A 25169-nucleotide genomic window follows, 5' to 3' on the forward strand; every position below is an offset into this window, starting at 1 on the left:
TGTTAAAATAAATTCACAACATAGAAATAGCTGTGTTAAAAGAGGTGTGTGTACGTCTGTATGTATATCCTGCATGTTTCACAAAACGCGTACTGTATTGTGTGCTGAAAATTTTTTTCATACAAGCCCTTATGGTGCTATGATTTGTATTTGTAACTTACTGCTGTGCTGATAAGGCAGCAGTATTTTGACTATTGCTGCATAACAGAACAGTATGAAGAGCTTTTCACCCCCACCTTTTCCCTCCACCATTCAGCTTTCCCAGTCAGCCTCAGAAAGTAAGCTAGGGATGGCCAAGTTTGGAGGGGAGACCACTGATCTGAATAGCCAGAAAGATATGCCATATTGCACTGTACTTAGCAGTGCGACTGTGATAGCAGAATAATGGAGAACTTGGTCTTCCAAGGTGGCTGCTACACAGAGAGGCTATGTGGCAGTCTACTTGTGCCTCAAAAAAAGTAGTGTTGGAGAATTATCAGTAACTGCTGCTGTGAATCCAGTTGTACTGTTGGCCTTCACACACATCAAGATATTTTTTTTCTGGCTCCCAATTGGAAAGTGTAAAGAAAATTAGATGTTTCTTGCTATAAAAATGTTTTTTGATGGAAGAATCTTTGTCCTGTATTAAATTTGTTTTGTAGATAGCAAAGTTAAAAGAAAGTGAAGATCGTGGAATGAAGAAGCGCAAGCGGAAAGATGAAGGGATGGAAAAGGAGAAGAAGCCTCGGAAAATGAAAGTTCCTAAGCAGTTGGGGTAGGTTTCTTCCTTTAAATAAAATGTTGAATTGTATACAAAGTATGTTTCTGAGATTTTCATGCCATAGTGAGATTAACACAGTTGTTTAGGATTTTGTATTGTTAATTCATGTCTCATAGTTAATAGATTTTGGTCTGGGATGTTTTTTTTTTTTTTAACATAAACATCCTCCAGGCTAACTTTCAGAATTTTGGGGGATAAGAATGAGGGAAAAAAATCAAAGAAAAAATGAATTATGGAAAATATAGAAATTTTGAATCTGTGAATAGTATTAACAAACATTCTTCTACCCAGAGTTTTCTGATAGTAAGAATTACGTCTTTGTTTTCTACCTTCTAATGAAAAATAGCTTCCTATCCCTAGATTTCTATTCTGGGAAACTGTAAACATAGCTTGATTATTCTACATATTTCTTACTAATTTTTGTGTACTTTCCTGTGTTTTGAGGCTAGCATGGAAGGGTGATAGCCTTAAGATGATAGGATTTTTAATTGGCTTCTGGAAAACTGTCCTTGAGTGAACGTAGTCTTATTGTAGATATTCAGTTGGCATTGAAAACCTGTTGGTTGTTTTTTTTTTTTTTTTTTTTTTTTTTAAATCAAGGACAAGGATTGGGGGTTAAACGTTCAGTTTGAGTGGCATGTAAATGTTGAGTCTGCATGTAAAAATACTTACTGGAATGAATTTTTTACATACACGTGGTGTGCCTAAACTTTAAGTAACCTGCTACTGTTCTGGAGTCTGATAGGCAAGTTTGTGTTCTAGCAGTGTCAATCTAACTGTAAGTCTAACTTCAAGTTGAGAAGTGTAGATGAGAAGTGTAGCGTAAATGAACTTTTTCTTGAGGTATATGTAACATAGTTAAAAACAACAACAAAACAGAGCTTCAGTTGAAGATTGTGAAATCATATGACAAGCAGGAGTTTGAGGTAACTGGTGGAAGAGTCTGAAGATGGAAGCACTTGCTTCCATCTGCTAATTTTTTTAAAAAGTTCTAAACTTCCAGTTTTTTCAAGGCCTTAGTTACCTTTAACAAAGTCACGTGCCATTCTAATGAAATATTTCTTTCCTCTACAGAGTAATGGCCTTAAATTCACACAAGTCTGAAAAGAAGAAAAAGAAATTTTATAAAGACTCGCTCTCTCTGGCTGCCATGATCCGTAAATTTCAAAAGGAGAAGGAAGCCATGAGGAAGAAGGAATCTAGTCCAAAACCTCCAGTGACTATTGCGACCTCTACCCCTAGTAAAATTCCTTCTTCCTCTGTCAGTGCAGGAAATGATATCTCTGACTTGAATCTTAAGATCAGCGACCCTGTCCTCTCCATTTTTGGTAGCACAAATGAACGTGATCTCCTGCAAGAAACTGAAAGTGCCCTGGAGATGTTGGGAGACATTGACTTTGACAAGTTGCTTGATGGCACTTCTGATGGCAGCCCAGTATCTGAGCTGTCAGGAGAAAATGGAAATGTCACTCATGCAACCTACACCTCTCAGGTCATGACACCCAAGCAGGTGCCTGCCCTCCCAGAAGGTCTGCCTATGCTACTTGAAAAGCGCATTGGAGATCTTCGAACAGTAAGTATGAACTCAGTAGTGACGGCTTGCAGTCAAGAATCTGAGAGGAGGAGGAAGAATATTTAGGATCTAAGTTGTCATCCTTGAAATGCTGGTTGAAATGCTAAAAATGTAGCATTAATGTCAGTGGTTGTATTTATACTCAGATAAAAATGGACCTAGAGGGGATGCAGCTCAATAGTTGAGGTGGTGTTTGTTTCACGGTGGAGACAAGGTTTTCTACTGAATCTTAACATGTTCAACAAATTGTAATGTTTTATTCCGTAATGGGAATATCACTGTTAATTTTGACTTGAATTAGTTACTTAAATTATTAATATCTATGAGTTTATGCTTCCCCACCAGTTTTAAAGAGGAAGCCTTGAAATACTGTTGTAGTTTACAATCTAATTCAGTCTGGAATTCTGCCTTTGTAACACAAATTATGTGAACTTCCCAGTTTAAAAGGTGGGAGTGGAGGGGTGGGAACTGAATGTTTTTTTTTCTGAAATGTTGCAGTGGAGTCTCAAAAAATATTAACCAAAAACGATAAGTTCCCAGCTTACAAACATCCCCACAGCTCACTGAAAGGGCTCAGAGCTGTTAAGGTATTATATGCTCCTTGTTTCAGTTGTGGATGTTATGTGAATGTGGAGAAGAAGATTGTTATTTGATTGTCCAGATTCTGATCTTACCTGTGCAGTTTTTCCTTACTCAGAATAAAGTGCAGCTTTTCCTTACTCAAGAGTAAGTTTTATAGTCGTAGTTAAACTGCAGTTTTCTACATAGTGACAGACAGCAGCAGAGCTTGCTTTGCTGTTACTTAAATGTCATAGTTATCATTACTCAATCTTAGCTGTATATAAACGTTAAAGAATATTCTTAGTTGTTTTAAAATGTCCAAAGCTAAATATGAATAATGTGAGTGAGAGGATTGTCAGCCTTCAAATTTTCAGGTTAATTTTTCAGTAAGTTTTTAGCAAAGCAGCAGTAGAACTGGGTTAGGCCAAAATTAAGGAAGTGTCAGCTGCCTGTCCCAGCTTCACGCTATTTCATTAAAAAGCCCCATTCAGTTGGAAGAGAGGTTTTCCAAGAGAAAACTGAATTAAAGTTAATTCTGTGGTCATCTACTTGTGTTTGTGTGCTGGCTGAGCAGAGCAATACTACATGCAGACTCGGGGAAGAATAGGCTGTGTATTGACTTAAAGACTGCAGCTTCCTTCCCTTCTACAAATTGCCATCAACTGACATGTTATCAGTGACAAAGGAGTTTAAAAAAAAAAAAAAAAAAGAACTCCTTTACAGTTTTTTCCAGACATTTATCAGGTTCACATATTTAGTGCTCTTTAATGCAAAGAAAGGTAAGCTATGTTCCATGAATGGAGTTATGATATATCTAGGCAAGAGAGTAAAAAGATTTAGGAAGCTGCTGACTATATACAATGAAAGCTTCCTGATCTTCTTGTGTAAATTAATGTCTTCTAGTTCCCTAATTGTATAATTCTGAATTACTGTGGCAGAGGACAATATTGCACACAAAGCAGGGAAGTAATAAAATGCCTGTTTTCTGTTATGATGGTAACTGTCAAGATAGTCCATCTGTGGAACAAAAAATCCCAACATTGATAGCAGTGTTTCTTGACTGCTGATTTCATCCTTTTCAAAGACCAGAAGCACTGTGAAGTATGATAACATAACAATGAAATTGTTCTAAGATCTCTCGGGACTGGAAAGTCAAAACATCTTTCCTGCCACTTTATATAGACTAGAAGGTAATAACCTTGTGTTAATTATTCTTAAAGATACTGGATCTAAGACTTTCAAACTTGTCTTGTTGGTATCTTATCACTTGTAAACATCTATAACTTTTCTTGTTTTTTAGCAGAGAAACTGCTTCAGTAATCTTAAAACAGATAGTGCCATCCCCTCAGCAGATGACTTTACAGTAGGAGGTAGAGAGCGGAGTGCAGTCCTTACAGGAGCTAAAAAGCCTACAGTATATGTTCATGACTGAAATGGTAAACGATGAAAGACAGTTGTCTGCTTTACAGTTTCTGATGGAGTAACAGACTCTTATTTTACTGTGCAATGTAGATTTCACAATCTCAGAAAATATTTTTTCTAACACAAGTGGGTCATTTACAAAGAGGAAAAACAGTAAGTATTTAATAGTAATGAAGGAATTTTGTCAAGTTAACACTTGCATTTATTTATAATATGGACCTGTGTTGTCAGAAATTGCTAACTAAAATTCTTTAAAGACAAATTAGAGCTTTTCTCATTAGACTGCTAGCCACATAGCATGTTGACTGCCCACAGTATTTGTCAGACAGTATGGTGATAACGTATTTACGTAAATTTCTGTAAGGATGTACTTTTTCAGCTTCTTCAGATATTCACTCTCAGGTCCCATTGCTAGAATGTCTCAAGACAGTAAGCATTGCAAGTTGTTTTTTGTTTTTTTTTCTCTTGACTTCCATAGATCTTTAGAATGGAAAAGAGTAGAGAGTTTTTACTGATTTTTTTTTTTTTTTTTTGTTTTTGTTTTTGTTTTTGTTTTTGTTTTTGTTGAACAGTGCAGGGAATTGAGTTGGCATTTTTGTGGCTGCCATAGTTTGTGGACAGTAAGAATCAAGGCGAAAGAAACAAGGATAAAGGAATTCTACACAGGCATTCCTGAGAGACTAGGAAAAACTTCTAATGAAAGGAAATGCACACACAAGTTATCTTGCTTTTTTCCTTCCTTCCCAGACAAAAATACTAAAGAGCTAGTAGAGAAGATTTTCCTGTTTTCACGCCCCAAGTCAAAAGTTGGAGACAATGCTCAACAGCACCAGAAAATGGGGATGAGACTTATTCATAGCATACACAGTTCCGTTGTAGAAATCACATGGAAGGGTTGAGATGGATCCAAGAAAGGCTAGAAAACTGTCACTGGGCAAGGTACATAAACAGAGGAAGAAACTAGGCCTTTTATACTTGGACGATGGTGATGTGTTGACAAGTCATACAGGCAGGAGCGTCAAGCAGTGCTGCTTTTTTTAAAGCCATCAGTACTACTGAGATAATAAAACTGCACTCCTTGTGTGTTTTTTTTAGGGTTATTGAAAAAACATCAGCAATCCAGGCAGATTCTAAATAGAGTGATTGTGTGCACTAGAACAAAGAGTTATTTGAGTACGATTGTAATCTGCACCTTTTCTAAGTAGTTAAGAATAGTGGATTTTTTTCCCTAGCAATGCTGTTCACTGAAAAATAAGAGTATGATATAGCTGTAAAAGTAAAGCTGCAAACGTTGAGATTAAAATGACATCTGTGAACTTCTGAATATTCTTTTTTGCTGTATTTTCAGGCTGCCAAGATGTTTGATGAGGAAGGCAGGAAGAAGTTTTTCACACAAGACATGAATAATATTCTGCTGGAGTAAGTGCTTATCTGTACAACCTTTCCTTTTTGGAAATGGGGTGAAAGGAAAAGTACAGAAGAGGAAGTATTGTTGAGTTTGTTCCAACAAAGCCCTTAAGAGTCAATGAAGGTAGATCAGTCTGAGCTAGTGATTAGGTAAAGAGACTTATATATGATACAATTCCTGTCATGACTATCTGTCTGTCTTTCTCCACTGTAAAGTGTTTTGTAGTGCCCTGTGTCCTTGACTTCATGTGTAAAATTCAACAAATTTGCCATTTTTTTCTTGCTGTCCCACATCTTCATAAATCAATACACCTTTAGCTTTCATGAAGAAAAATGCTGACTGTTCCTATTCTATAATCCTTCAGCTAAGCATTTAACATACAGGGTTTTATGTCTTTAGTAATATTAAGTAATAAAAAGAAGTAATCTCTAGAAGACCGGCAGCCAAAATATTACCAATATTGATGTGAAACCGCAGGAGTAAAAAAAATTCGAATAGCAGCATTCAATGTTGCTGGGGAAGTATGCATCTGAAAGTCTTTTTTTGGAATGGTTTCTTACCATTAAGACTACTTTTTTTCTGAAAAGGTCGTTTAACAAATCTGACAATATATCCCAGGCTGCTATTTGAAGTATGCATAGCTAGAATGTTATGCATACAAAGCTTCATTAGGTTTTTGTTCAGTTGTCATCTTCATCTTGGAGTACCTCACTGGTTGGCTGTCTCTTGTTTGTTTGTCAGTATTGAGCTACAGTTACAGGAGATAAATCCTGCCATCCGCAATGGAGTGTACTCTCACCTTGAGGCTTTTGTGCCATGCAATAAGGACACACTGATAAAGCGTCTGAAGAAGTTACACCTCAATGTCCAGGTAACGGGGGGGAGAGTAGCTCCAGTGTGACTCAAATATGTAACAGTAAGGATAGAATGCAGCAGGGTAGAGCAACAGCCATTGTCTCAAGTAAAGGAAAAGATTCTGTATCAATTGCTAGATCAGCATGAATGCTTTTTTGTCTGCTCTTGTCACTACTTCAAGGACAAATATTTTAAGTATTTTAGATTTTCCTATTTTGGGAATTAAATGCTTTTATATTGAAAGCTGGATAGTTTTACAGAGTAGATAAAGAGCAAGAGAACTAGAGAACCACAATTACTGTGGTTATGACAGACTAAAAATTACTGTTGTGTTCATTTTTGTGTCAGGAAAAAAAATGAGTATATGGATTATAGATGACCAGCCTGTATTATTTGTGCATGTACGCTGCTTTTAAGTCTTACAAGTACTTTGCTTCATTTGCAGCTTCCTTCCTCTTAAAGAGTGTGTATTTATTTTGAATTAAAAAAGGTTTCTATGGTCTGAAGGGTCTTTACGTGGTTCTTTAGGTGAGATTCAGAGCTAGATCTTGCAGAGGATCTGAGGATGTGAGAATTCAGAACCTGCTGAGTAGGAAATCAATTTCGTATGCTATTTCTATACTAAGCTTTAAGATATAAGATATAAAACAGGACTGAGAACACAAAGTTGGAAGATTATAGAATCATAGAATGGTTTGAGTTGGAAGGGACCTTAAATATACTCTGCTTCCAACCAGAATGTTCCAAGGTATGGAAACGAATTTAAAATGCAAGGAAGTACATATTTTTATTTCAATTTAATTTTTGAAATTCTTAATATCTGGAGACTAATTTAAATTCATAGTCCTTGCCTTTCAGGCTCATAAAAAAATTGCTTCTAGTAATAATCTAATACATAGGCAATTGAATACATAGATTTTGATCATTACTGAAGATATTCTTATACTACAGAGTTTTTGGAGACTTCATTCATCATATACTTTTTAAAAAATGTAAGTGTTCATCAGTCAAGTCATTTTGCTTTTTCCCCGAGGTTTTATTCCATATTTTGATTTGGAAGGATTATTAAATGAGATTGTTGCAATGTTTTGGGATGTTCATGACTTGTTTCCTTGTGACTATCTTTCATCGTTTCTGGTCTCAAGACTACATTAATTGTATGAGAAATTTCAAATGCATGCATTAGTATTTCCAGTGTCAACTATTGCCTGCAGCAGTACTTTCTATGTGATGCTTGAATCCTGTTCTGTGCAACAGTATAGCCTATTGGGAGTGTGAAAGAAACAATTTCAGAGAAATTATCTTAAGTTATTTTTATATTGCATCTGATAGGACTAATTTGGTGTTTCTTTTATGGCAGGATGACCGCTTGAGAGAACCACTGCAGAAGTTGAAACTAGCTGTCAGTAACGTCATGCCTGAACAGTTATGCAAATATCAAGAGGATTGTCAGGCCCGTAACCTAGCTAAGAATGCCAAGTAAGTATTTCTGGGATCTGCATGTTCACATTTTAGAGTTTACCTGTCAGCATGCCTCAGTGTCCTTCATTCTCTGAGCTCAGCAAAGCATTAAGCACTAGCTGAGTTGTACGAAGTATATGGTATTGTTTCAGTGATGTCATCACCTGGCTTCAGAAAGAAATTTCATTAACTGAATGAAATAGATTTTGAGAGAAAGAAATTGTGAATTGTGAGAAGGAGACTGGGCATAACCAATGTGCTGGGCTAATGAAAATAGGAGCATGTGTTCAAATTCATGATTCTTCTGTTTTTTTATATTTTAGTTGTTTCCTGCACAGTTAACTGATTTAGTCTCAGAGAAGCATTAGCAGATTGATCAGCATCTCTGCATTTCCCAGGAGAAAGCACTACATTAAACTTAGAGTCAGCATCCTTGGCGGGATCCATACAGTGTGTCGTCTTCACTTGTATTGGAAGATTGTGAAGCAGTGAGGTGTGGGGATAGATAAATTGTTTGCCCTTTTGGGGAGAGTATAGCTAGAGTGTGAAGATAGATCCCTTTTTTTACTTAATGTCTAACACAATGCTTCTTCAATGAAACATTTTAAATGTTGTATATTTATAAAGAAAGCAACTGTTTTAAATGTAGGTTGCAAACAGAAGATGAACGAGAGAAAAATGGATCAGAGGAAGATGATGATGAGAAACCTGGAAAGAGGGTTGTGGGGCCCAGAAAGAAGTTTCATTGGGATGACACAGTAAGGTGAGAAACTACATTTTCCACCAAGATTTTTTCCTGATCTCGTGTTAAAGTCTTGGCAGAGAGTGTTGTTACATAGCATTGTTTAATAAATAATCATGATCAGAAGTACATCTTTTTAAACATTTGGGGAAATGCTAAGAGGCAAAATAGGCAAGCTAAAATGCTGCACTGTAAACATGCTTTTTTTTTTAACTTGAAAGGCAAGATCATCCTGTGCCCAACCCTTTTTTCATTGCTTGCTCATGTACTTTATCCAAACACAGGAGAATTGTCCTGGACACAGAACCATGGGCTTTTTGAAGCAAAGAATAGAGGTATAAGCAGAGTTGCACCTGCTTATTCAACCATTCTGGGGGTGTCACAAAAAGCTGTCACACAGCGAGTGGTAAAACTTGGGCTACAATAGAACAGAGAGCCAAAATCGGGTGTGCTGTTTGGGCAAGTTTCCCAGTGCTTGGGAAAGCCAGCATCCAGACTGTGTGAATCTTAACCCATCCTGTCACGTTAGAACACAAATTCTGTAATCTCTTAAGAACAACACACTCATCTGAAAGGCTGAATTCTGCTTTCTGTTTCCCAGAGTAGCTTTTACTGAAAAATTAGATTATTTGAAGAATAACAGGCTTTTAACCAGACAGATCCCTCTAATTTACTTGCTTATGCAAGTTCTAAATTGATTTTTGAATAGGTATAAATACTATTAAAGGGGGCTGTTGAACTTCTCACTTTGAATCTTTTTTTTTTTAATCTATATTATGTTAAGATAACAGGGAAGCAAGTTTCATGGAATATATTATGTATACTATATATTTTTATGGGTACGTTTTGTATTATATATGCTGCTTTACATATATATAAACACAGCTCTAGCTGACCTGGTGCTGTGATTTAACCAGGGTACTTGAAGGGATACTTAAAAAACAGATTAAAATTCTCATTTTTATTTCATGAGGCTCAGAAGAGTCAATGTTACTTAGCTCCGTCCACTTTTATATTTTTAAGGACAGTATCCATGTCAGAAAGTGTTCTGTTGAAATAATAATTCAGGGCGGAATAGATTTCACGTGCCTTCAGACATTATCTGTCTTAAATGCGATCAAGATTATTGTGAGCAAAGTGAGAGAAGATTTTTCAGTTATGAGGAAACAAAGATGTAAAACTAATTACAAAATGATAGAAGAAATGAGCTATATGGTGTGCTGAGAGGAGGAGAACAGTTGTGATAGCAACTTGTGTGATCATTAATTTTTTTTAATTGAAGTTAGTTGTTTCTATGGAGAAAAAATTGCTTGTCAATGAACAGCAGCTGTACAGTATCAGTGTTCCTCATTCTATTTGTGCTGAGCTGTTGAAACGTTGGGTTCAACATATTCATTGTATTCTCTTCTGCAGATCTTTGTTGTGTAATCTTGTCAAGATCAAGCTGGGATGCTATGAGCTAGAGCCAAACAGAAGTCAGTCTGCTGAAGATTACCTCAAAACCTTTATGGAAACAGAAGTGAAACCACTTTGGCCTAAAGGCTGGATGCAGGCAAGGTAAGATACCTGCTTTTTATATCTATTCCTTTCGATGTTATTTTATGAACCTTATTTATTGTGATGGGTTTAACTCAAAAGTGTATTTTTAATACTTCAAAATTGTCCATGGAACTGGTATATTTTAAAAGAATGAGTTTCTTTAGAAATGAAGTTTCTATTTTTTTTTTTTTTTTTTAGCTCCCAGTCTTGCAAAGATTTTTTTTTTTTTCCCTTGGAGATCTGTTTACTTTTGTCATCTGCTGGAAACTGTATTTGCTGAAGTTTGTAGTCCCTGATGCTCCTTTTTCTGGAGAAATATTGAGAGAAGAAAGAATAACTGTTTGGGAAGCTTTACCTGTGACGTAAAATGATAGAGAAAGCAGTGTTGCCTGTATGTTTTAAGCAGTCTGATGAAGCAGTGTTACAAAAACTTTATAAGTTGGAATTTCAACATCAGATTTTTAGAAGACACTTAAGTTGTTGTGCTCTTATTTCTTGTATGTTATTGGGATGCTTTATGATGATGCAATTCAAAATATACCTATCTCTTGATCCATACTGACTTGAGAGAACAACTATGCAAAGGGATAGAAATGAAATGAGAGCAGTACCAGTTAATGTCAAATACAAATTTGACAAAGTTCTCAGGCATTATGAAGCGCAAGAAGAGAAACAAACACAGATGCCATGTTCTTTCCTTCTGAAGCACATTGCAGAAGACAATCTTCCCTCAAATCTTGACCTAATTTTCAAAGCTAAATAATAGAACTGCTAACAGATTTGCTGAGTAATACTTTAATTGCAGGTTAGTCAAATCAGCATTGAGTTGTGAAAACTACTTAGATGTTTTGTAGAATAGTCAGTGTAGAAGATAAGGGTGCAATAAGCTGCTTGTTAAGTACCACTGGAAGGAACAAACGAAATCTTACACTCCATGGCATACAGCTGTTTTATTTCTGCTCAGGAGTTTAGCTTTATGTGCTAAATTTACTGATAAATATACTGGTGAGAAGTCATCTGTTCTGGAGATTTTATTTAGTTGAGATGTGGAATCCTGGTTTAGATCAGGACAAGATACAGGGAGATCAGTGGTGTTAGTAGTGAAGCAATCAGATGATAGTGTGAGGTCATCCCAGAATACAGTGAAGCGTGTCAGAATTGTTAATTTGAAAGCCATAAATGGTTCTCTCCTATTCATGGAATAAGTGTGCTGTAGAGTTTCATAAGATTTTAAACCAACTGTAAAAGTGGTTTCAGTAATAAAACAAATAAACTGTCACCCCTCCCAAACAAACAAAAACAACAGAAAACACAAGAGCTGCCTTAACACCAGCAAGAGTTAATTCAATTCACCAATTGTGCTGCTTGGATACCATAATTTTTGTGTTTACATACTGTTTTTGCTGTATTTGAATTGAAGGATTGCTTTGAACACTGGTCATTGATTTTTTTTACATCTAAATGTAATTTGCATATTACCTTCATGATTCTGCTTGATGTCTGAAGGAAGTAGTACTTCTAGTTTTCAATCTTTGTATGTATGTATGTATGTGTTCTGGAGCACAGGAAGTTCCACACGAATGTGCTCAAGAACTTCTTTACGGTGGGGGTGACGGAGCACTGGAACAGGCTGCCCAGGGAGGTGGTGGAGTCTCCTTCTCTGGAGATGTTCAAGACCTGCCTGGATGCCTACCTGTGTGACCTGCTGTAGGGAACCTGCTTTGGCAGGGGGTTGGACTCGATGATCTCTGGAGGTCCCTTCCAACCCCTACAATTCTGTGATTCTGTGATATTCCCTACTTTGATCATAATGATAAAATCTTAATTCCAGGAAAGTACTTTCTGTTATTTGAAATCTTTATCTTGCTGCCTAAATAGGCTGCCACAGACAGTGACTGAACTGCACCAGTCTCAAAGCACAAATGTCAGCCATCTTGTTAAAACATATTAAGCATAATGGTTAGAACTGAAGCATTGTATCATCGCTTCCAGTACTTCTGTCAGAAAGTTGCATGTTCTGTGTGTTCATATATGCCACGGAAAGCAAAACGACTGCTTTTATTTTCAGTTCTCAAGAAAAATAAAAAATAAAAAACAACAAGGATGTGTGTGGTGTGCACCCAGTGCACAAGCTCTTAAATGGCTTCTGATAAGGTTAAAATAAGTGTTTGCATAATGTGTGTGTTCATATCCTTATGTATATAAGTATATCCACACAGAATGCCTTTTACCTTCTAAAATTGAAGTTGCTTTCATGGAATGGCTGAGGTTAGAAGGGACTTATGGTGCTCATTTTGTACAACTCTCCTCCTCGGATTGGACAAGCTAGAGCCCAGGATCATGTTCAGATGACCTTTCCACTGCCTTTCTGGGCAGTTATGCATGGAAAAAGGAAAAGCAAATATTTCTTGTAGCATTCAGTAATAGTTCATAATGCAGCATCTCTAGTTCATATGCTGGATGAACATCTGAGATGTTGGGATAGGGATTCTCATGCTGAAGTTTTAATATTTTTGAATCTTTATATCTGGCCTTGAGTGAGAAGCAGCTATATAAAACAGGTAGGGGGAAGGTATGTCATGTTAACAATGACCTACTATGTATTTTATAAAGAATACTTATTAATCAGGGTAGGGCTATAGCATAGAATTTTGTGGGCTTAAAATGAAGGAAAATTTTTAATTTTCAAAGTCAACTGTATTAAGTAGTTTGCTCTGAAAGTAATGCCTCCTATTCATTTCCATGGAAAGTACAACAGATGCAAAGACCACAATAACTCTATTTGATGGAACAAATTTGCAACTACAGAGCAGTATTTTTCAACAGTCACTACTATTAGCCAATTTGTGCAGATGGGCTGATCAAGATGTTCTTCATTTTGTGGTGTGACAGCTGGGCATGACCATCCAGAATGTGGCTAGTCCTTCATGTTGGTGTTGTCACTGCTGAAACACACCACCCACTGCCTCACCATGCTCACATCCATTGTTTGGTCTCCATAAATGTTCAACAAGTATCTTTGAATGTCAGTGGGTGCATTTTTTTCTGCATGGAGGAATTCAGTGATACACCTTTGCTTCATAGACACTTCTGTATCAGACACCATTTTGTCAGCCTGTTTCTCTGCTGCCACCTGCCACATGGCAGCAACATGTAACAGAATGTTGGTGGGACGGTTCAGCTTCTACTGCCGTACCAATGGCATCTGCCTCTAGTGTCATGAGCCAGCATGGTATAACAAGGAACATTGGTTTCGGAGCAGCCCTCATATGTTCCCCATTGCTCATTGTAGAAGTATGAGGTAAGGTATCTTAAACTGCACCATGTTCATCTGTTGATGTGTGTCGTAACTACGGTGGTTCTTTCTCATATTATTTTTCTATGTGTAAAACTTCCATTCTCTACCCGATGAGACTGTTTTACAGATATTCATGGATTTAGAGAAATTCTTTTTATCCTTAAGGACTTCAGAGCCTTTTCACATAATGTTGATGTAGTCTGCCTAGACTTTAGCAAAGCCTTTGACACTGTCTCCTACAGTATTCTTTTGGAGAAGCTGTTGGCTTATGGCGTGGACACGTACCCTCTTTGCTGGGTAAAGAACTGGCTGGATGGCCAGGCTCAGTGAGTAGTGGTGAATGGTGACTGGTTATGAATGGTGTGTCAGTACCTTTATTGATGAACTGGATGAGGGGACTAAGTGCACCTTCAGTAAATGTGCAGATGACACAAGTTGGGAGGAACTGTCAATCTGGCAAGGGGTAGGAAGGCCCTACAGAGGGATCTAGATAGCTGTGCTGAGGCCAGTGGGATGAAGTTTAGGCATGAGGAAGAACTTTTTCTCTCAGAGAGTGGTCAGGCACTGGAATGGCTGCCCAGGAAGGTGGTGGAGTTGCCATCCCTGGCAGTGTTCAAGAGGCGTCTGGATGAAGAGCTGCGAGATAGTGCTTGTGGTAGCAGTGGTAATGAGAAGACGGTTGGAGTAGATGATCTTACAGCTCATTTCCAACCTTGTGATTCTATGATTCTATGAAGTTCAACAAGACCAAGTTCTGAGTCCTGCACTTTGGCCGCAGCAACCCCAGGCAATGCTACAGGCTTGGGGCAGAGTGGCTGGAAGGCTGTGTAGAGGAAACAGACATGGGATGGCTGGACATGAGCCAACAGTGTGGCCAAGAAGGTCAGTGGCATCCTGGCTTGTATCACAAATAGTGTTGCCAGCAGGAACAGGGAAGAGATCATCCCCCTGTACTCAGCTCTGGTGAAGCCACACATTGAGTACGGTGTTCAGTTTGGGCCCCTCACTACACGAAAGACATAGAAGCCCTGGAGTGTGTCAGAAGGAGGGCAACAGAGCTGCGAGTGGTCTGGAGCACAAGACTTATGGGGAGTGGCTGAGAGAACTGGGATTGTTCAGTCTGGAGAAAAGAAGATACAGGGGAGATGTTATCGCTCTCTACTACCTGAAGGGAGGTTGTGGTGAGGTGGGGGTCAGTCTCTTCTCCCACATAACTAGCAATAGGACTAAAGGGAATGACCTCAAGTTGTGCCAGGACAGGTTAAGGTTGGATGTTGGAAAAGCTTCTCTGAAAGAGTGGTCAGGCGCTGGAATAGGATGCCTGGGGGGGCAGTGGGGTCACTAACCCTGGAGGTGTTCAAGAAACACTTAGGTATTGTACCGAGGGACATTATTTAGTGAGAGATGTTGCTGATAGCTGAACAGCTGGACTGGATAATCTTAGAGATCTTTTCCAACCTTGGTGATTCTGTGATAATGTAACTAATTTGTTTGTAAATGGATTGCATGCTGATTCCATGTCCTTTTAAAGATGTCTGTAATATAAATATGTGCATGCTTAAAGGAAGTAAAATGATCAGAAAGTCTTTCTTGGAATTGCCAAAGTTTCATCTTCTGAGGGATGGTCTTGCAAGTAGTCTTGCAGCACACTTATTTCTCACAGGTCAAGCAGTACAGTTGAAGTCATGTCAGAGAGGCAATGTCATACTGACCTCTCTCATCAGTTGTTATAGCTAAATATACAAATCCAATGGACAAACTGTTTTCTAAGCACGTTCTTGCTGCCTTTATTTGTACTGGATCCTTGACTTCTGTAACAGTGGCAGTTAAACTTTGTCTTGAGCCTTTAAGGATAACACTGCAAATTACTGGTGTCTCATGTGCCCCAAAATGAAAAAGATCAAGGAGCAATCAAAGCAGTGGGCAGGAGGCACAAATAGAAATGCTCTGGAGAAGCTGGATAATTCACTGAAGCATTGAATAGGGAATGTTCCTTTTGTTTCCTGATGTTCTTCATAGACGGTGCTGTACAGATTTGGAGGTTGGTATGGTGAATGAAATGTGAAAACTGAATCTGAAAAATAAGCCATTGGAAATGTAGCAAGATTGTGTTAATGTCTTCTTGCCAGATTGCATGAGATCTGTGGATACTTGGATTTTTCATAACCATTGCAGCTCTACAGGATGTTTTCAGTGGTGAAAAGCTCTTGTTTAGACAGCTGTTCATGTTGTTAGTGATAACATGATGAAGTGATGTAGAAAAACTAGTGTCTAGTTCACTGAAGCAAAGAGGAAGGAGTTTTTGTTAACTCTCTGTTTATAGCTGCATTTAAGTCACGTGTACAGGGAAGGAATTGTTCTCACTTCACTGAGCAGGAGTCGATCGTGTGGGAATAAAACCACATAAAATGTTAAGATTATCATAGCAGCTCTAACCTTCCATGAAGCTGTGTCAGTGACTGTGGTAAAATATGAGAGTAAATGCAGAAGTCACAGGAATGGTACACAATGGCCAGTACAAAATATTGAAGGCTAATAGACACAAGCTTGTCTGTGTTCTGACTTCTTTCTACATTAAAACAAACGAACAAAAAAAAAACCAACAAAAAAGCATTTAAAAAAAAAAAAAAAAAGCAAATACAAAACTCATACCTGTGATCAGTTTGTGGACGTGCAATGAGAAGAGTGTAAAATAATCCTTTATTTGATATTTGAAATAGTCTGCTAGCTTTTGAGGTCTGAAAAGTCAGGACTTCTTTCCTGCTGGAGGACATAGTACTCCATTATTCCACTACACTTCTGCTTGGCCATTGAACAAAGTATTTTGAATATAAACATAACCATTTTTTTTATTTAGCATTTGTTTTTTTATGGCTGCCAGCAACTGCATTTTGATAGCAGTACAGATAAAACCTACCAACCAACTGCTTTACAAACCAATAGTAAAAGATTTCTCTGAGAATACAAAGGTACTTGAGAATTAGCTGGTCATGTTCTGTCTGTCCCTACAGAATCATCATGTTTCTTTTCTCACTACTCTTGCAGGATGCTTTTTAAGGAAAGCCGGAGTGTTCACAATCATCTCACTTCTGCTCCGTGAGTATTGACAGCTCATGAACAGCTTCAGTACACAGTATTTCTTTATGCCACCTCTTCTGGGGAGAGAAGGGAGATATTTTGGGATTTGTTTGAAGACAATGTTCATAAATGTTTGATTGTTTAATTTAAGTTTACACTTGAAATACAGTATCACAAGAATGTTCTAACTTGGTTTTGAAGTGGCCAAATGACTTATGTGGATATTTGTGGACTAACACTTTTTCCTTAAATTATTCCAAAGCACTCTACCCAGCAAAATTTAAACAGTGTAGCATAGTATATTGTATCCAGTAATTTTTTGCTCTTTCCCTCATAAGTCTTTGTAGTCACAGTAGGTTTTGTATCTTAGTGAAATTTTACTTTCAGCATTTTCGGACAGTGCTGTGTCCTTCTTAGGAGTTCAGCCCTCATTCAGTAAGAGCTCAACCAATTATGGCTTTGAATACTACCAAACGATAACTCTCATAATATATATGATTACGTAGAAAACATACAGTGTTAATGGCAAAACTGAGTCAGAGTCCAGCTACAATTTTTTTTTATAGTTGCTTAGAATAGGAGAATAAGAGCTGTGAAGCGTTAATCTGTTAATCTTTTTGAGGAAACAGAATTAGACACAATTTGAAACGTTGAAGCAGGCAACTGATAGTCCTCAGTACTGTCTTTGCATGCATAAACTGCCATTGGTGCTACAATGTCCATTTGCACTGAAAAAAAAATAATAATAATAATTAAAAAAAAAATAAAACACCTGAGAGCTCATTAAATGGCTCATTGCAACAAAAAGTAGTTCGAACTATTTCACAGTGGACAAGCCATGAAAGCCTTGGAGGAGAAAAAAACTGGTTTTGTGATTTGAAATACAAATGGGAACGTAAAGTAAACTACTGCTTTGGTGACAAAAATAAACAACTCAGCAATAAAAAGTGAAATTTCATAACCTTTATCCTTTATTGGTGATTTTCATTTAGATAAAGCTCTACTGAAAGAAGCTCCTGAGATTGTGAGGGACTGAAATGCCCTGAATTGAAAAATTACAAAAAAAAATCTCTTAAGTTGATATACATCAGGTTATATCAGTAATTCAGTAAGTTTTGCATCTAATTTACGTACAAAGGCGACAACAGTAGTTCAAAGATATTCTTGTTCTTTCCCCAAGTATGTTTTTAGAGATTTTCTGTTTTAAGAGTGCTCTATTAAAAAAGCTGGAGCCAAGTAGTCATCCTCTTAGTTTATTGGGATATAATCAGGGTGGCACTAAAACTGTTTGCCTTTCTGTCTTCTGATGTGTGTTTATTTCCTCTGCTTTAGGGCAAAGAAGAAAGTGATTCTGGCACCTAAAGCCAAAGTGAAGGTAAATGCCTTTTTACATATCTGATTTCTATATGACCTTTTGGTACAGCCAGTTTTCTGCCTCTGATCCAGAAAAAAATCTATCAAAAGGGTTCAATCAGAAAATCCTACCTTAAGGAAATGCTGTTAGAACTTATTGGCTGGTAATATGGGCTTTAAACCATAAAATACAAGAGATTATCTGCATAGCTTCATAATATTAAGCTATATAGCTTTTTGAAAATTGATTATGAAGAAAGTAATAGTTCTATTAAAGTTCTAGCAATTTCTGCCCAGTGATCAAATTAGCATTGCAGCATAGATTGTTCTTAACCTTGTAACGCAACAGTGTGAGATTTTAAAATACAAATATTAAATTCACACGCAAGGCATCAGTATATCATAGATATCCTAATGTGAAAACTTCAGTAGTAGATTTTAGGTTCCTCTGAATGTATAGAATAATAGTATTAAACTAAAGAAGACTTTGAATCTACTCTAGAAAGGCTGTTAAACTTTTCTTGTTTTTGTTCTTAGGACTCTAGTCCAAAGAAAGAACAGAAAACCTGTATATCTTCAGTTAATTCAAGTTGTGTTACTGCATTGAGTGCCGGTGCACCTGTCTGCACCCCATCCAGCTCTAGCTGCACACCAGCTCCAGAGACTATCTGCTTGGACGACTCACTGGACGAAGACCTTTCTTTCCACCCGCCCTCGCTGGACTCTATTTCTGATGCTCTTGCAGTTATCAATAATGGTGCCAAGGGATCTCCTCTTGGGTCTGCTATAGAGACACCAACATCTAGACCTCGCCCTGGGCTGAGGGAAGAGAAACTGGCAAGCATTATGAGTAAGTTGCCTTTGGCAACTTCTAAGAAAGTAGAGCCCCCTCAAACACCCCACTCATCAAGTCTTATTGCTGGTCACACAGGGCCAGTACCAAAGAAACCCCAGGACTTAGTTCACACTGGTATCTCTTCAGGCCTTATTGCTGGATCTTCAATTCAAAATCCTAAAGTTTCCTTAGAGCCTTTGCCAGCCAAGCTACTTCAGCAAGGACTACAGAGGTCAAGCCAGATCCAAGCTGCTGCTGCTTCTTCACAGACTCATGTTTCTTCCTCTAAAACCCAAGCAGCTATTTCTACCACCTCTCAAAGACCCAAGGATGCTAACATCTTGGTATCATCTTCTGAAGTTCAGGGTGGTTCTTCAACATCACAGATGACAAAGGTGCACCAGCATTCAGCTGTACAGCAGAAATACGTATCTCCTTTACAAGCAACTATCAGTAAATCACAGACCAATCCAGTGGTGAAGTTGAGCAGTAATCCCAAACTGTCTTGCTCATCGCCAGTCATCAAAGCTCAAGAGAAGTCTGTAGTGTATCGCCTGCCTTTGTCTAATCCCTCATCTGGAAGTGGCTCTCAAGTATCTCACCCACTGGTTTCTCGGACAACATCCAGCACCTCTACCTCTAGTAACTATTTAGCCAAGGCTATGGTGTCGCAGGTTTCTTCCCAGGGTTTCAAGCCTCCCTTCTCCATGGCTGCCTCTCCCAAACCTGCTGCCTCTCCCAAGCCCACTGCATCAAAGCCCTCTGTGACACCTAAGCCCAATGCATCCCCTAAGTTTTCATCTAAGTCCACCTCATCCCCCAGGCCTGCAGCAACACCCAGTTCTTCCAGTTCAAGTGCACTAGTTTCCCAGAGTAGTCACTCCAGCAACACTCCCCTACATAAACAGACCGGTGGTGTAAATATCAGCAGGCAGTCTCCCACAATGAATTTGCTGCCCTCTAATCGCACCTCAGGCCTTCAGCCTGCAAAGAACCCTCAGGCTTCTTCAAAATTACCCAACTCTTCTCCTTCTGGAACTGTTGGTAAAACTAATTTGGGTGGAGTTGGAATGAATGTACCTGCCAGCAGAGGCAGTAACCTTAACTCAAGTGGAGCTAGTAGGACTAGTCTGTCTGGGGGAGCAGGAAGTGGAACACAGGGTGCTACTAAACAATTGTCAACTCCACACAGACCATCTTCTGCCTCAGGGTCTCCAGTTGTAGCAGCCAGTGTGCAGGTATGCATCTGAGTTTACATTTAAATCTGACATTAATATTTATCACATGTTGTAAACATTCTTTCTTACAATATCTTGTTTTGAAAATGAATCGTAAACTTAATGCTGACACTTCACTAAGTATAAATGCTAATACGGATGAAGCATTTTCACAACAGTGAATGGGTATTTCCAACTGATGTAAAATTCAGGGATGGGATGGAAGGAATCCTCAGTAAAAAAACAGTTGGTCTGCAGTAAGAAATAATTTATTTTTCTTTAAGAGAGCCATATAAAAGATGAGCTTTGTATGGCCATATTTTCAGGGTGTGCAGTATTGCCTTGCATTATTGAATTTCTGTATTGTTGCCTACTTACCTGTAAAGAATGCTTATAAAAGTCTTCTTAGACAAGCCTTGTGATTGGTTTACAAAGCTGGCATTCAGTTGTTTGTGGTTAGACTATAATGCAAGGCATGTATTTAACAATGTAGAACCTTTTTAAGCATTTGTGATTATTAAATATGTATTTTACTTTGTAGGATCTAATCAAACTGAACTAGAGGTTTATCTATATGTAAGGATAATAGAAAAGACCTGAGAGAACTTGTGCAAAACTTCTACACTGGAGATTAAAAAAAGGAGGAGTATAATATGAATGTTTTGAAAATACAATCTTCTAAAACCCATGCAAACATATTATTTGCCCAGAAAACAACCTACTTTATGCATTCTTCTTACTGGGAGTAATTTAATTACTGAGATGATTTGAAGTATTCCTCTTTTTATAGTGCTCTCTGTATTGTGAAGTCTATGCAACTTCAGTTGAGAAAGATGATATCAATGTAAATTAAAGTCTTAGTCTATAGCAAGCTAGAAAAATGATGCATTTTTCTGAATGATGTACATAGCTATTGCATGGCAGTGGTACGTACTCAGGTTTTCACAATGCTTTATAATAATCTTTTAGCTCGTTATTTTTTCTTAATGCAGCTGAAAAAGAAGAAAATTATTTTTATGAGGTATTTCTGTGATCTTTTACCCTGCCATACCTTGGAGCAAATGGGGTGTTTGACAGATTCTGATACAGCCTTCTCCTTATTTTTGGGTACTCTGAATGGAGGGGAAAAAAAGAAAACCCAGCCATACATGCCCTGTATAAGGTCCACAGAGGTACCACAAGCAGTTTAGAGAAGAGCCAAGCTTAAATGTGGTGCAATTTAGGTACTCTAGAAAGTGCCTGGACACAAACAAGGCTGTATTGTATGGTCTGGGGATGATTTTTTTTGGTGGAATCCACAATATCCACTAGATTCAGTTGTTGTGGTGTGGAAGAAATTGCGGAATGGTTGTAGTCGTTCTTAAAGTTGATGGACGTAAGAAATGAGTAATATTATGTGAATTATGAGATCAGTTTCTGCAAACCTTGTGCAGTTTTAGGCAAATCGTTATTTTTATAGAGACATTGATGACTTGGATAACGAAAAATGCATCTTGGCAGACAGTGATGTTGAAGAGAGAGGCTGCTGGGAATGTGGTGGATAATCAACATGAGTACATACTGTAATACAATAAAATAAAGTGTTCTGGCATATAGAAGGAGGAAATCAGCTAGAGGAAGTGAATTACATATGGCATTACAAAGTTAATAATTGTGACTTCACATGTTTTGTTTTGTTTTTTTCTTGACACGTTAGAGGGTACTTTGGTAATGTAAAAAACTTCGAGAGAGTTCTCCAGAGGAGGATAAAACATTCACTAAGGGTTCCTTCGGTGCAGACTGAGGCTCAGTCAGTGCAGTATATTCAAGAGAAGATGATAATCAAATAACTACCCACTCAAAGTACACTGAAGGAAGAAAGATTTGTGATAATAGGACTTGTTTGGCCTTAAAGACTTGCTGGGTAATATGTAGTAAGAACTTAGTTACCCTTCTTAACACATTGCAAAAGACTGAAAGTGAATTTCCATTAAATGTTTAGGTATTTCATTCCTGTTTAAATCAGATGCTACTGATCTGTCAGATGAGGATAGTACAGAAGTTGCTTTTTAGAATACCCTGGTCTACTTGCATGGATGATCAAACTAATATGATTTCATGTGATGGCAAAAAGGTGTTTGTAACTAAGAAGAGTTTCCAACAAGCATTTCCCTTCTTTCCCACTTGATTGGTACAGTTGCTAACTTGGATATAAACTTGCACCTGCTGTAGCTCCTCAAAATTTTAACAAAGTATGTTATGTTGTATTTTGAGAACATAAAGACAAAATAATGTGAAATTGAGCAATTATCTTATTTCCTGAAGCTCTACCTATCATTCATACACTTGAGCAGAATACTGCTTAGATTTCTAAGGGTATTACTGACTTGAATTTACATGACCGAGATGCTAACATAGTTGAGATGGCACTTTAACTGCAGCTCCTTTATAGCACTCTCTGTGAGTACTTTCCCTCAAGTAATCAGGTTCTTGACAGAACATGCTAAAAAGCTCCTTTCTGGTTTGAGGTTTTTTACAAAAGCAGAACTGTAAGAGATTGCTGCATGGCTTTTATTTTGTTGAACAGTGAAGACTACATAGTGAACAGTTGCCATTTTGTTGTACACGGGCTTAGTGTGAAATTAATACATCTAAAGTGACCAAACATGTATGTTCTTACAGTGTTTTCATCCACGGTTTTCTACTTGTGAAATGAAGTCTTAGCAGCTGTCACTCCTAACATAACCAATAGAAACATTTCTTATCAGAGTCTGCTTTGTATTTGCTTGCTTTCACAAGGATACGATTTTAAAATGTTGTCTCAAGCAGCACTAACCTTTCTTTAGCAGGTTTCATGTAAACATCTTAAGACCAAATGGTAATTGAAAGTGTTTCTCTTTTAGTACTTTTCATCACTTTGCTATTGATGTAAGTTGATATTGCACAACCTAGGGAAAAAAGTTTTGGGTTTAGTTAAGACATACGTGTCCAAATGCACAAATTTTGAGCCTTGTTCAGTCTCTGAATCTTGATAGCTCAAACATCTAAATATGTGAGTTTGAGTCTAATTCAAAATGCTTCTCTCTGTACTTACTGTTTTTTAATAGCTAATTTGAGAACTGAACATTACTTTGTGAAATTATTGTAAGTTTAGTGAATGAAAGATTGTTAAGTAAGAACAAACCAAACAGTTTCTAAATTCAGAGGAATTAATGTAATTTCGGAATAGTTGTATCTAAAATATTCTGGTTAATCATGCATTTTCATTTTTAAACTGAAGTGAATTTAACTTGTGACATATGTGGGGTGGAGAGAGTTTTCATTTCTTGCCTCTTGCTTTTGCCTCTATGCACTTGTGTGTTTGTGTATAAACATTTATATGTATATATTTGTATGTATATATATATCTGCATCCTGGTAACCTGACTTCTCTTGAAGTGTGGTGGCTCTTAAGTATGGATTTGAGTTTTCAGAAATTCTTGCTTTGAATTAGTCTCTTTAGAAATATAGTTAGCATTGTGTTAAGGCCTGTATTTGGAAAGGAGAGAGGAATAATGTGCTTCTAAAGATCTTCAGACGTGTGATAATTTAAAGGAAATCATCTGCAAAGCTGGCAAGAAAAACAAGAGGTGAATCTTGCATGTGTAAATCTGACATATGTTTGTGCTTGTTTAGTAGGTGAACAGTGGGAATTGCTCCTACATGGCTAAGGGGATATCTGTTAATAGCTTAATGTCCTTTTTAACCAGAGCACACTTAGCAGTAAGCAGTTTTTATCTCCCTAGAGGGCACAACTCAAAGCTTCTGAATGTTGAAGTACTACTTTTCTTTGTACAGTCAACAGCAGGAGCATCATTACTGGCTAACGCCTCACCTCTGACTCTCATGGCATCACCCCTGTCTGTAACCAGTCAGAACGTGACATCTGCACCATTAACTCCTTTTGGGATGCTGGGTGGCCTTGTTCCTGTGACTGTGCCCTTCCAGTTTCCCTTGGAGCTGCTTGGCTTTGGGACGGACACAGCTGGAGTGACAACCACCTCGGGATCTACCTCAGCGGCTTTCCACCACAGCCTAACTCAAAGTGAGTGAAATTCCTTATCACACTGCTGTATGGAAAGAGGCATCCTGAAAACAGAAGTTAAGAAGGGAAGTGCTGTAGTTCTGAGGTAATGAGTACAAGAGAAGAAATGTGATTTCTTCTCTGGTAAAACTTTTTTATGTGATTATCCAAATGTTATGAATCACATTTGATAGGTAATAATAACTTCACTGTTTTAGTATAGTTGTTTTTTATCATGCGTTTTTGAGTTAACTTGTTTTCTTGTCTTTAGAAAGAAATGCCTTAATATTCTCTTTACTTCACAATACAAACATGAGACCTGAAGTAATGATTCATTGAAGTATCCTTAGCTTAGACCCTCTGGTGCCAAACCACTTTCTTACAAGAAACATGAACTAAGATAGGATTTACTATTTCTGATTGCTTAAGAGAAATTATTTAAGCTTTTAATCTGTATCAATTTTGGCCTTTGTGCCAAAGGAAATAGTATGAAGAATTGCATCCCAGTAGTGAGGCATGAGCCTTGCTCTGACTTTCATTAATTAGTTGTGAACAGGTATGTTTTATTGGCTTTATATATTTCTATATATTAGAATACTAATATGTATTTATATTTGTTGTTGAGATGTCTTCAGAAATCTATGCAAATTAGCACACTACTACATTAATTTCTGTTTCAAATGCAAACTTGGTCTGTTATTTTTCATCCTTGCTTTTCTCCTTGTTTTTTTTTTTCTCAGACTTACTGAAGGGTTTACAGCCAGGTGCTCAGCACGCAGCAACGTTATCTCACTCACCTCTGCCTGCTCACTTGCAGCAAGCTTACACAGGTAAAGATAATATTTCTCTTACTACTTTTTATAACTTAAAAAAACAAGTTATATTTCTGCTCTAGATTGAAATAAAATGTACACTACTTAAAATTGGTTTAGAGAAGACAGGAAAAAGAACAAGCTTTGGTAGCAGCAGGTAGTGCACTTTCTGTTACAGCAATAGTTTTAGAAATGGAGCAGGTTTTCTTCTGT

The 25169-nt window shown here is 37.6% G+C and overlaps 1 protein-coding gene across 1 annotated transcript in view; it reads left to right on the forward strand.

Annotated features, from left to right (window-relative positions):
* Window positions 1-25169, forward strand: part of UBN2 (ubinuclein 2) — a 49481-nt gene that overhangs the window by 22074 nt on the left and 2238 nt on the right. The window contains exons 5-16 of the mRNA XM_042890299.1: window positions 642-754; window positions 1835-2333; window positions 5665-5735; window positions 6466-6595; window positions 7940-8058; window positions 8690-8803; window positions 10196-10339; window positions 16665-16715; window positions 18030-18072; window positions 18588-20123; window positions 23919-24165; window positions 24885-24974. Of these exons, the coding sequence (XP_042746233.1) occupies window positions 642-754; window positions 1835-2333; window positions 5665-5735; window positions 6466-6595; window positions 7940-8058; window positions 8690-8803; window positions 10196-10339; window positions 16665-16715; window positions 18030-18072; window positions 18588-20123; window positions 23919-24165; window positions 24885-24974 (3157 nt within the window). The remainder of the gene's footprint in view (window positions 1-641; window positions 755-1834; window positions 2334-5664; window positions 5736-6465; window positions 6596-7939; window positions 8059-8689; window positions 8804-10195; window positions 10340-16664; window positions 16716-18029; window positions 18073-18587; window positions 20124-23918; window positions 24166-24884; window positions 24975-25169) is intronic.

Source organism: Lagopus leucura, unplaced genomic scaffold (assembly GCF_019238085.1).
Source record: "Lagopus leucura isolate 7727_CA_CO unplaced genomic scaffold, USGS_WTPT01 Super-Scaffold_100159, whole genome shotgun sequence".
Classification (NCBI taxonomy): Eukaryota; Metazoa; Chordata; class Aves; order Galliformes; family Phasianidae; genus Lagopus; species Lagopus leucura.